The sequence below is a fragment of the Rhododendron vialii genome, chromosome 4a (assembly GCF_030253575.1).
Source record: "Rhododendron vialii isolate Sample 1 chromosome 4a, ASM3025357v1".
Lineage (NCBI taxonomy): Eukaryota > Viridiplantae > Streptophyta > Magnoliopsida > Ericales > Ericaceae > Rhododendron > Rhododendron vialii.
This window is the reverse complement of record NC_080560.1, coordinates 29906364-29918500: the sequence shown is the minus strand read 5'-3', so window position 1 is coordinate 29918500 and position 12137 is coordinate 29906364. Positions and strand designations below refer to the sequence as shown.

At 39.4% G+C, this 12137-nt stretch overlaps 1 protein-coding gene across 2 annotated transcripts; it reads right to left on the bottom strand.

Annotated features, from left to right (window-relative positions):
• Positions 1 to 3095: 3095 nt before the first annotated feature.
• LOC131324708 (probable pectate lyase 12) lies at positions 3096 to 10933 on the bottom strand. Of its 2 annotated transcripts, none has more exons than XM_058356786.1 (5): positions 10463 to 10933; positions 6972 to 7520; positions 6436 to 6793; positions 4894 to 5096; positions 3096 to 3373 (listed from the first exon to the last, which is right to left on the bottom strand). In XM_058356786.1, exons 1-5 carry the CDS (start codon positions 10591 to 10593, stop codon positions 3154 to 3156), a joined length of 1461 nt encoding a protein of 486 aa, XP_058212769.1. In that variant the 5' UTR covers positions 10594 to 10933; the 3' UTR covers positions 3096 to 3153. The 2 variants fall into 2 exon arrangements, with proteins under 2 accessions (XP_058212769.1, XP_058212770.1); XM_058356787.1 differs by lacking the exon at positions 10463 to 10933 and adding an exon at positions 7757 to 7780.
• Between the last annotated feature and the right edge of the window lie 1204 nt (positions 10934 to 12137).

Here is a 12137-nt window from a genome sequence, read left to right as displayed (position 1 = left end):
TTAAGTAAAGGGGCACGGCACGACACGACACGATTGAAGTAAACGGGCACGACACGATTTAAGTAAACGGGCACGGCACGGCACGGCACGAGGCACGGTTGGCACGGAAGTTGAATGGCACAGCACGGCACGACACGCACGTTTGACACCTCTAAATAGAATACATCTTGGTTTGTTGCATTTACTATCAAAGTTGTTTTTTCAGCAGTAGCCTACCCCATGTTTGACTTTTTGAGCCATGGAGTTTGTGTGTGTAAATGGGAGAATCCATTGGAAGAAGAACCAACCGAGTGCAAGGAGAAACGTTCAATAACAAAACAAGAAACTACAGATGAGAGAAAATAGGTTTTAGCTGAATCTAGCAGGACCAAAAATACGATGAGGAATGGACCAGTTTCTACATAAAGAGAGGATCCAGGCTTTCTAGTATTTACTCAATGAGTCCGACACAAATAAAATGTGCACAGATAGTGATGTGAGGCCTACTATGAGCCTTACAAAAACAATCTGAGTCATTCATTAGGTTTAAAATATTTTTCTGAGTGCTTCTACGAAAAATCAGTTCAATCCGATAACTGTAAGTGCTCGATTCAATCTTCTAACTTTTCATTCAGTTTTTTCATTCAGTTTTTAGACCTCTAAGAATTGAATGAAAAGTTATAAGATTAGAACGAGAACTTAAAGTTATCGAATTGAGATGATTTTTGGCGAGAGCACTAGAAAAATTATTTTAAACTAAATGAATGATTGAGATCGTTATTGTGGGACTTGTAGTGGGCCTCACATTTCTATCAGTGCACACGATAGGTGCACAATTTGTCAGCGTGGACAGAATTTTCGTTACTCAATTGAGCGTCAGGATTTTGTGCCAAAAACAAAAGTATTCAAGAATCCAAGGGTGTGAGGTTTGGAAATGCCGTTTCACTAATAGACAGTGGCAGCCCAAACAAGTTCACCCTACTTGCTAGGTTGCTGTGGACCTACTCTTTAACTTGGGTAAAGATACACTTTGCACCCTTTACTTTCAATTTGAGCATTTCAATCTTTGCACTTTAGTTTAACTTACAATGGTCCTTTTCCGTTAATACCATTGCCATATGACTGGCGGAAATAGATTACTTGTGTTGCATTTTGGACCTAATTTAAGAGTCTTAAGGTCCTTTTCATTTTTAAGTTTTATTACAAACTACAAATTTCAAAATCCACCATCTTTTCTCTTTTTTCCACCTCTGCCATGGACTACCCTGTCACTGCATCACAAAGAAATTTATATCCTGCCTCCTCTTCCAAGCTCTCTTGTCGAATACGTCCACATAGATTTAAAGAGAATAGAGTAGGGATTACGAAGTTGTCCAAATATTTTTTCTTTATATCCATTGAATGAAGAGAGAACAATTATACAAAGATCATTATACCCTAAATTAGGTCCCCATGTAACTCACCTGACTATTTTGCGCTAACAGTTGTGTTAGCGGGTGGAGGAGGAGCATTGTAGGTTAACCGAAAGTGTAAGAGTTAAACGGACCGTTGAAATTATTAAAAGTAAGAGGTGCAAATTGACAGGGAGTATAAAGTGCAGGTGCAAAGCATGTTATACTAGTTCACCCTTGTACTCCAGTAGTATTTACTACTAGCAGCGGAAGTAGCTGCTGACTGACACCAGAGGGAGGGAGGAGCCATTAAAACACACACAAAAGCTGAGCTATGTAAAGACCAAAGCTGGAGCAGGGGACACCAACATTTGATATGGTCAACTGCATGGGTCTTCCATTTTGTTATACAGAGGAGGACAAGTTCAGAATCAATGATACCTCCTGGTCCTGGTCTTCCAACATCTCTCTGCTGCTTCTCAGCTTTCCCCTTTAGTTTTGGGTCAAAGGAAATACAAAGTTATAATAAAACCAAGCAATAAGGGTATTTTTGAAAATCTGAAATACTTTTCAACCTCAAGACTTTAAGTCTGACTTAAAATGAGAAAATTCCCATAATGAGCAAACAAATTGGGATGGATGGAGTACTTGGGAAGTCTCATTTGTATTTTAGCTAAATCATTTTTTCAATATTCTTTCCATATTCTTTTTGCCAAGGTAGCAGTTAAGACCGTTGAGAGAGAACACATAATAAAATATAGTACTGTATATGAAAAAGGAGGGAATGCCTCTTTTGTTTTAGGAGGCACTGTAATTGTTAGAGTGCTTTAAACTTTAAAGAGGCTGAGTGAGAGAGAGAACATTTTAGTCGAGTGGCAAATTAGGTTACATGCATATTCATATAATTAAATTTTGCCGTGTACCTTTTTTTTAAATTGAAAAAAAAAAAAAAAAACTTGGGCCTACTCTCTTGTGGTCTTCAAGTGAAAAGTGAAAACCACTATAGTAAGACATTTTTTCTATGATCCAAACTGTTTATTTTGGTAGAAGAGATCTTTACATTAAGTTTATCAAATATGAAGTTGCTTGAAAACCGGTAGATGCCTAATTGAATTTTCTTACTATAAAAGCAATAAAATATTTGGCTTCAAATTGGGGGTGGGGATGCCACCAACCCCTTATTGCAGCTCCGCTCCTCTTTGCGAGTGGAGGAAAAAAAAAACTAATGGAACTAAGAAAATGATTTAAGTACTATAAAAAAGATTAAGCCTTCAAGCTAAATTGATTTTGTTTGTTCTGTAACATTTGCGTGCCCTTGCCAAATAAACACCGTTTATGTAAGAAAGATTTTCTAGAGTAATGAGTGGAAAAAAATAGATAAAGAAAATTTATTAAAAACCTTGCCTGACAACAAGGCCTGCTTATCTATACACAGACAATGTAAAAGCATATTCATGACCTAAACACACTCATTAACAAATATCGCATCTTCATGGATTTACTGTACTGCGTATATACCCTTACCCCACCAACAAAAGTAAAGTAGATTGTGACGCTCTCAAAAAAGAGATTGTGAAGTTCTTTTGACGTACCCAAACCACTTTGCTTTGCCATTCCAGCAACCTCAAGATCTTCTTCCAAGAGGTGCCCGCTCCAAGTTGCTTTATTTGAATTGGGCACAAAAAAAATTAAAAAAAAAAAAAAGAAACCATAAGGCCTTCCTCGTAACAAGAGTCGGTGTCAGATTGGAAAATGGGAAATAAAATAGTCTTTTGAATTCATACTACAAGGAGGCATATAATGTGGTGAAATACAAAAATAGAAAGGATGACAAAGAAATTAGAACAGAGTAGAGAATGGCATCAGAGGATGGCTGCGGTGGCGCGTTGCTCCCGAACATAGCATCGGAGTTGTCTTCATCGCTCTCCGACTCTAAAATCGTCCCGCCACCACCACTACCAACACCATTGTTCCCGGAAGTCCACTTGCTTAACTTGTTGCTCCTGTTCATTACCAAAGTCTTAACGTTATACGTACTGGAAAAAATTGGAGTATCTTCTTGCTGGATCATATACAGATGGGGATTTATTTTTCCCCCTTAGCGCTTAGATATACAATGAGACTTACAATTACTTCACCAATAACGTGAGAGACTAACAATAATAAACCAAAGCTTGCAACAGAACAAACTCAAAGAAAATAGTCCCACAGGGAATAGAAAGATCCCAAGGAGAAACAATCAATCGTTGGTTTTGGCAAAATTTCACCGCCAACATTTCAACTAGAATGCGGCTGCTAAATTCGAATTCTGTTGTGATAAACCTCTATCCCACCCGCAACGGAAGTGCAACCAAAAAATAAACATGCACAAAAGAACACACAATATTACTTGTTTCGGTCTCAATGCCTACTCCACATGAGAGAGAGATTCCACTATATGAAAAATTGAAGATGACAATGTGAAATGAAAAACCACCCTCGAGCTCCTAACACCATGGCTCTATACAACGTTTTTCAGTCACCCCCACATCTCTATTTTTTTCTCACATCTACTACTCTCCTCTCACCTTTCGGCTGGTGTACCCGGCAACCTTCGAAGGGGCTGCACTCTCACCCTTTTCCCTTTATCTCACACACGGCACACCAATAAACCTGAATGAGCCGTTTGGTCTTTTCCATGAAGCTTCTGGTAATCACTAATGTCCAACCACCAAATTGTTCCCAATACCAAGCCTTGACGAATGTCAACCTAATCCACCGAATGAGTTAATGCAAACTAATAAATTCTCTCCTTTTTTTTTCAATGCATTATCAAATGGGGCAAAAACCCAACAAATTCGGCCATGTCTTGGAGACAAAGTACTATAATTTCGAAATCTTGCTCCTGGTAAAAATGCCTTTCTATTTTTACTTTTCTATTTCTCTCACACAATGCCACATGCACATTCCATGTTGGGATCCCTCACGAGGGAGATCGAGAGCAAGTGAGTTGGCAAATTTGGCATCACCAAAAGTTGTGCCATATTTGCCATAAAGTTTGGCTTTTCCATTTTTCACAACCCTTTGGCAAGCCAATATCGGACTGGATTTTCATGTGGAGGCACTATTAGTTGGCAATAACAGTCACAGAAGTAGCTTTAAGAGTGTACAATACGCCAACTAGACAACTTCGAGTTGGTTGACAGGGGAAGCAGGTCACATTGTTTTAGTCCTGTGTTGAAGTACAAGCACTAGTAATAAAGCTGAAAGAGCAATTTTTACTGGTTTTGCATGCTTATAAATGTATTGACACAAGCTCTGGGGGAATAACAGGTTTAAAGGTATGAGCTTTCATGAAATTGAAACGAGTATCCAAAGGGTGATCCGAAAATTCGCAAAATGTTGGGGACTGGTATTTCATGTTGTCAGGAATATTAAAGTTTCAATTGTTGCAAAAACCAACATTCATGTTTCCAGTAACAATTTAATTCAGGCCAACAAAAAAAGAGAGCCAAGTGTGTTTGAGAGAGAGATGAGAATGGACCTGCCACCAAGGACACCGGCATTGAGGGTAATCTGGTCAATGAAACTTGCAGATTTGGGCTCAACACTGTAGGCCTTCTCGTACTTGACCTCTACACCTTCACCTGATGCCACAAAGTATGCTCCATTTACCATTATGTCCCCCTCGCTCCTCCAATTCCAGCCCCTCCATTCCTCCTCCCCCGTTTCCACCCTCTTTGTAACCTATTCCCCCACATGCCACCAACCAAAAAACCATGCTAGTTTAGTAGATCCAAAGAAACACCCCACCAGTCATGAATCAGAAACCAAGGAAACACATCTCATGCAACATTGGCAGTATATTTTCTTAAAAGGAAGTTTGATAATTGGAAGTCCTAGGAAAGTGTGTTATTTTGACATGAATTACTCATTTTTTTCTTGCATAAAGTAACGAACAAAATCGTTAGACAGAACAGTTGTTTGTTTTAGCGACCTTTTACAAGCATATAATCTCTTTTCATAACAGTTGGAAGCAAAGTGAAAATGCCAATCATGTTCACATCTTGAAAAATAACTGCCTGCAAATGCCAACCATTTGTTATATAAAAGCCATCCCTGAATTAAAAGTACTGTTTACCATTGCACTTCTTTATCCAGTTATATCATTAAATCTAGTGATTGCCTTGGCGCCATATTAAACTAGGACTATATAATATGCACATTAGCAACGTTATATAATATGCACACAGATTGACACATTAGCAACGTTCAGCTTAGTCCCGTCAATAATATGCAAAAAGTGGTTGCCTTTCATGAGCATCTCATCTTCCTACATTTATTTAGATGGACTGCAGGCTCTGTATAATGTCATCTCTACTGCTTACTTGAATCTTCACTCAAACTTAAATTTGGGGTGTACAAACTCTCAAAATTCTTTTCACGATTTCGCTCAAACTCATCCAAAATAAGCTTTACTCACCTTTTATCTTTGTTAAGTCAAATTTCTCAAACCACTTTGCATCTTTCAAATTTACCATTTCTTAAAAAGAAATTTATTTTATTGGTGGTTAGGAACTTTTAATTAAGATCTTTAATCTTACATATACTCGAACTTGAGTTTACCCGCTGCAGTGTTTGATAGCCATCAGGATTCAAGCCCATCATGTTGAATGAAATGTTTACTCAAATTAAACAAACCTTTGGCTGAAGGGTTAGAAGATGGCCTAAGATTAAAACATTGTTCCCAGCATTATATATTTCTATTACAATATAGTCCATCTGTCTCATAATTTGAGTTTTTCACGGAAATCCAACTATTTAAGGAGACATCAGGAAAGTTACTGAAATTGAATTTACATAATGCTGTATTCTAACCCAAATGAAGACGAATACCCCATCCAGTTTGCTTATGGTCCAGTCCATACTAATTTAGGCATTTGTGGGTTTCTCTTGGCCTCACAACCGTAATCATAACTGTTCGTTCATTATACGAAACAGAACTAACGTAATTGAACAAACATGGTAGCTCTATAAACAAAACAGACTCTTGCAATGAAAAAAAAAAAAAAAACAGTTCACTCACCTCTTTAGCATTGTAATTGAAGGGTGCAATGTAGCGGTTCCCCTGGCTGTTAATGGTGGGATTCCCACTTCCCCCAATGGCGTACATCTCCCACTGCGTAAAATCGTTGTTGACCACGTGTATGTACCCTCGTCTGCACCTGGGCATCCGCTGCACCAGCTTCTGGCCGAAGTGGTTGAAGGCTATGGTAACCTGCATGCCAGAGTCTGGCAAGTAGGCGTCGCTGTGGCCCAACAGCATCACCTCGTTGTGGTGCGAGAACCAGTTGTTGGAGATGGTGATTGCAGTGGAACCCATTACAGCGTCGATCAGGCCGTCCTTGCAGTGGGAGAGCGAGCAGTGGTCTATCCATAAGTCCCTGAGAGACAGAGAGCGGCAAAACGCTTTAATGCATGGATCCAAGTTTGCAAGCAAAAACTGCGATTGAAACTTGTTTCAAATACACCTTTTGCTATAGATCAAACCACTCTTCATTCACCTTACACTGTACTCCTTGTATGAATTGCTGTTCTTGTTAGTACAAAAATCAAATTTACCTGGATCCGAATATCGATATTCCGTCTCCATCAGATAAGGTACGCCACCCAAAATGGGTCGGGCTAGACCGGATATTGGTCTCGCCTGATTGGTAGCAATGATGGACATGGATGTTATGAATGATGACATTGGTGATGTACTGGAGCGTAATGCACCCGCCCCCGGTTATGTGCACGTTAACGCCACGACCATCTAGGGTCTTATAGCTGTTGAAAATGAGCTCTTGAGAGAGGTGGATGAGCATGTTGGAGGCAAAGACGATCCAGAGGGGCTCCGTCTGGATGACGGCGTAGCGGAGGGTACCGGGGCGGGGCGTGACGGCGTCGTGGTCGGAGGAGTCAGTGACAACGTAGTAGCGGCCCCCCTTACCGCCGAGTGCGTGCTGGCCAAACCCAATACCGCAGTCGGCAAGGCGCTGGCGGTTGAGCTGCCAGTTTGGGTCGCAACGCCAGCAGTCGTCAATTGGGTTTCCGGTTAGGCATGTGCTTGACTGGTAGTTGGTTGTGGTGGATAGCATTTGCCTTCTTGATAGTGAAACATTCACTCTTCTGCAGATTTGTACAAGGTCAAGAAAAAAGGGTCCCCTGAATAATGTGCTACATCACTCCTAAATACGTACATCCATGGACATGTAATTATCAATGAATAATGTGTCATTTCTATGTAGTTATTATGGATATTAATCGAAATTGAATCAAAGATTCTTTATTGCTGCCAAGTTGTAAAAATCATTATGAAGTTATGTTGACAACATTTGAGTAACAGTCAAGTGAAATATATCCACCTCTCTCATGTAATATGAAGGGATGGAAGAAGGATCGAACCACTCAAACCGCCCAAACCAACCAAACCGAGATATGCTATGGATGGTTACAGATTCTGCTTTCATAAATATGGCGGATCTGGTTTGGTTTTTGTTCAAACCGAACCGACCCCTGTAAAAAAAAAAAACCAGAAGTAGAACAGGTATAAACCCCAGGTCCTACCTGATAGTTTTCTCTAACTCTCTCCCTCCCTCTCTGGCTCTCTCCTACGTATAGTTTCAATTTTCCAAGTACTGCTGGGCTTTGGATGTGGTAAATTAAACTACTATTGTGCTTGGAGCCTTGGAGTACTAAGGATCAATGCTCTGGTATTTGGAGTATGAAAACTGTTATTTGTCCCTTGTGCTCCTAAGTCCTAAGAAAACTTGTTTGCTGGGATGGATCCAGTTTTGGATGCCTTATAGGTTCTCATATTGAATTTGTCCATTACACCAAACTGTTACTCCTAAGAAATGCAACTGTTTTGGATGGTGTAAATTACCATTGTGTTCATACCACTGGTAAAGTGGTAATAGTTTTGGATGGTGAATCAGTTTCCTTTACAAATGCATGCTTTAATTTGGAGTTGGATCATTTACTTCAGGCCCTTTATCAAAAAAGAAGAAGAAGGAATGGGCTGAAACTGTTCAAAACGCCCAAACCGCATCTGAACCGACCAAACCGGTCAACACTCACGGATGGGTTTGGGAACTGAACCGAACTGCCCAAAACCGATCTGCGGACAACCCTAGATGATGGAACCATCAAATAGACATTTAGAATATTCATTTGATACCTGAATGTTGTTTAGAATTACTTCTACCCTTGTTTGCTTATTTTACAGATTCATGTCATAAATCGAACATAACGAGTAACGTATTTTCTTTTTTTCTTTTTGTATTGATCGAAAAATATCAATTACTCTGTTCCTTAAATTTTTGAATACATTTTAAATGAACGGACATTTTTAATTTTTCACTATTCAATAAATGACAAGATTATAAGAATTATACACACAATATGACAGGAGGAGTACAATTGTAAAAGTAAAAGGCTTTAGAAACATACTCCTATCTTCTACAGGAAAGAAAGACTGTGAACAAGAAGTAGAGTATAAGTATGAACAATAATTTCAAGCTCGATGACTTTCTGATATGCATCCACAATTGTCACACTTAAAACAATTGTCAAGTACTCCAATCAAGAAAAAGGAGAACTAAAGAAAGGAAAAAGCGATAAAGGAGAAAAGACATGCATTGGATGCCCCGCTAGCTACAAACCTAAAATAAAAGTGTTACTCTAACAACTGAGAAAATGTGCTTACCCAAAAAAAAAAACTGAGAAAATGTAAAACAAAACAAATTGGCAGTGAAAACCCCCAAATGCAGAGCAGCAAATGCGCCCAGATACCAGAACATCATGTCCCCAGAGAATGAAGAAGTTTCAGAGGCACATTATCAGCAGGAAAAGGACTAAAAAACAACGACCGCTCGTGATAGCCTAGATGGCGACAGTTCTCGCCCCGGAAATGACTCCGGTTTGAGTCTTGCCAAGAGGGGAAAATGGACTACTGTCATCTAACAGTACATAGTTGATATTGCGGTGATGGTCTATCTTCACGGACAAGACAATAGCTGTGGCTTAAACCAGACATTCCACGACGGATCAGGAGCGCCCTTATGGTTATGTAGAGGGTTGCCATGGTAGTCGTCCCCTCCCACCCTTTTTGACGATAAAAAAAAAAGGGACTAAAAAACAGAGCGTAGCATAGGAAAAGCAATGTAATGAATTTTTTTGGTGCATGTACGCACATTTTTTTTATTACACAGAGGTTTGCTTTGAAAGTTTATGGTGCTTATATTTTTAACGAATGATACGCATATTTATGGTGTATGGTAGTAATATTTTTGGTCTATAGTGCGCATATTTTCTGGTTCATTATCTATAAATTTTATGGTATTATTTATGTTTTTTTTTTTTTTTTGGTGAAGTTATGGATAAAAGTAAATGGTAAAATACAAAATATTTTCGTATATTTGGGTTAGTTACACAACTTCTGGTTCTAATTACGGATTTTTTTTTGTGACAGTTGCACATTTTTTTGATGAACCAAAGTTTTGTTACCAAAATTATTTTGGGTATGTACCATACGCTTCCCCTGTTCATAAACCCACAAACACTAGAAAATGGGGAAAAAATAAAGAAAAACAAAACCAAGACCAACTTAGAAAATTAGGACATACACTAGCCGCATTGTAAAAAGAGGATTGGTACAATACATGAAATTCGGTCCATGAAAGAAAATTACCCGCATTGTAAAAAGATGATTGGTACAATACATGAAATCCGGTTCATGAAAGAAAATAAGTGTGAATCAGGACCATTCATTTTCTTTCATGCATCCTACCATTTTTGTTGTAAAAACAGGGGATACCATATTTCTAAACCACAAACACTGGAAAAAGGGAAATGAAAAGACAAAAAGAAGAAGGCTAGCTTAGAAAATAAGAAAATTAGGACATTCAAGAGCCACATTGTGCTAAAACATGGATAGAGCACCTAAAAAAAGCAAGACAGACTCCTACATTGTAAACAGAGCAGGTTTAGAAAAGACAGAGAGAAATGAAAGAGGTAAAACCCCCTAAAAGAGTGAGACCCAGTTGTATTTTCTAACTTAGTGTTCATACCTGTGAACTTCTTGGACAACAGCATCAGGGTCAGGGTGCTGACCAGGCAAAGTGAGGTTGAGCATTGCCGTGGAAAATGGAGAAAATGAGCTCAGAACACAGATCAAGAAAATGCAGGTTTTGTGGAGCATTTTTTGGGTGAAGAAGACGACAATGTACTATGGTCTACGGTTGTTTTCTTTTCCTGGAATGCAGTTAACTTAAGGGATTGTGTGGACTGTGGAGAAGAGTTGATGGTAAATGGGTAAATTAAATTAGGGGAAATGTAAGTTGTTGTGGGGAGTGTAAATGGTGTTGGTGAGTGGGGGAGACAATGGGAGCTGTTTCTGTCTCTCACTTCAACTCAAGAGCTTCTGCTTTTGATCCTCTGTATCATAATTTATAATAATTGTAGGAGGATCTTGAGATTCAATTTAGGGCGAGTAAAAGGGCAAAGCAACAGACACACACACAGAGAGAGAGAGAGAGAGAGAGAGAGAGAGACCAGACCAATGTTGTAGGGCTTTTGTAGTGATGGTCCACTCACATCTGCATTGTGTTGACTAAAGTGTTATAGGCTCGTAGTTGTGGGTGATAAATGTAGGGTTCTGTACATCTCTGTTCTGAAATGGATTCAGGGTCAGAGCATACAAAATTAGGGCTGTTACGAACCCGACCGGACCGAAAAAGACCAAAAAAACCGACCGATCGGTTCGGTCTTCGGTCGGTCCAAGGGATTTTTTTTTCGGTTCGGGGTGGACCGAACCGAAGCGAACCTAGGTCGGTTCGGTCTCGGTTTTCTGGAAATCTATACCGACCGAACCGAACCGAACCGAATGCGGACCGAACCGACCGAGGACCGAACCAACCGAACTATATATTTTATATATTTATATAAATTGTTTTAATTTTCTGGCTCTTATTGTTTTAAATTGTTAACTTCCAACAAAATTTTGAACGGTTAACTTTTGGCTCTTACTTTTTTTTTTGGAATTTCATTGCTTGATTTATTTACTTTGTTACTCTCATTGGTCAGATCAAGTATAGTTTTTAGGACTTGACTTGAAAGAGAGGGCCTAGGGGTGATATTCCTTACCAATCCAATTTCTTCTGTCTGGATTGGGAATGCTGTTCCACACATTGGCTCAATTCTACACCTTAAATAACCGTGGCTTTTTCTTTTCCTTTTGAATAAAGCGGAGTTGGGCGAAGATGGGGACGTTTTTGCAAAATTTTCCAATCGATTGCTCTCTCTGTTCTAAATTACTTTAACTCCTCCAAGTTATATATAGTAGTGTAGAAGATATTTCCAATCGATTGAAAAAAAAAAAGAAAGGTGGAAGAGTACTTGTGAAAGTTGTAATTGTTTAAGCATACTTGTTGTATGTTAATTTTTTTTTCAATTGGTGTTTGAAAAAAAAGAAAGAAGGTACAAACCGTACAATGGCCCAAATATGGGTGAAAAAATGGCCCAAACATGGGTCGTAGTCTATTGTTAGTTTTTAGAATGGCCCAACTAAGGCCCATTTCGGGCGGACCGAACGCACCGAACGCCCCGACCGAACCGAACCTACCCCGAACCGAACCGAACCGAAGTTAATGCCGGTCGGGATCGGTCTCCGGACTATGTACCCCGAACCCGATCGGGGTGCGGCAAATCCACCCCGAACCGAACCGAACCGACCGAATAACACCC

Coding starts and splice junctions, on each gene's coding strand:
- LOC131324708 (XM_058356786.1), bottom strand. CDS start 10,593: ATGCTCCACAAAACCTGCATTTTCTTGATCTGTGTTCTGAGCTCATTT. Junction 7,521..10,462: donor GTTGTCCAAGAAGTTCACAG/GTATGAACACTA, acceptor ACAAATCTGCAG/AAGAGTGAATGTTTCACTAT. Junction 5,097..6,435: donor TCAATTACAATGCTAAAGAG/GTGAGTGAACTG, acceptor GTGGGGGAATAG/GTTACAAAGAGGGTGGAAAC.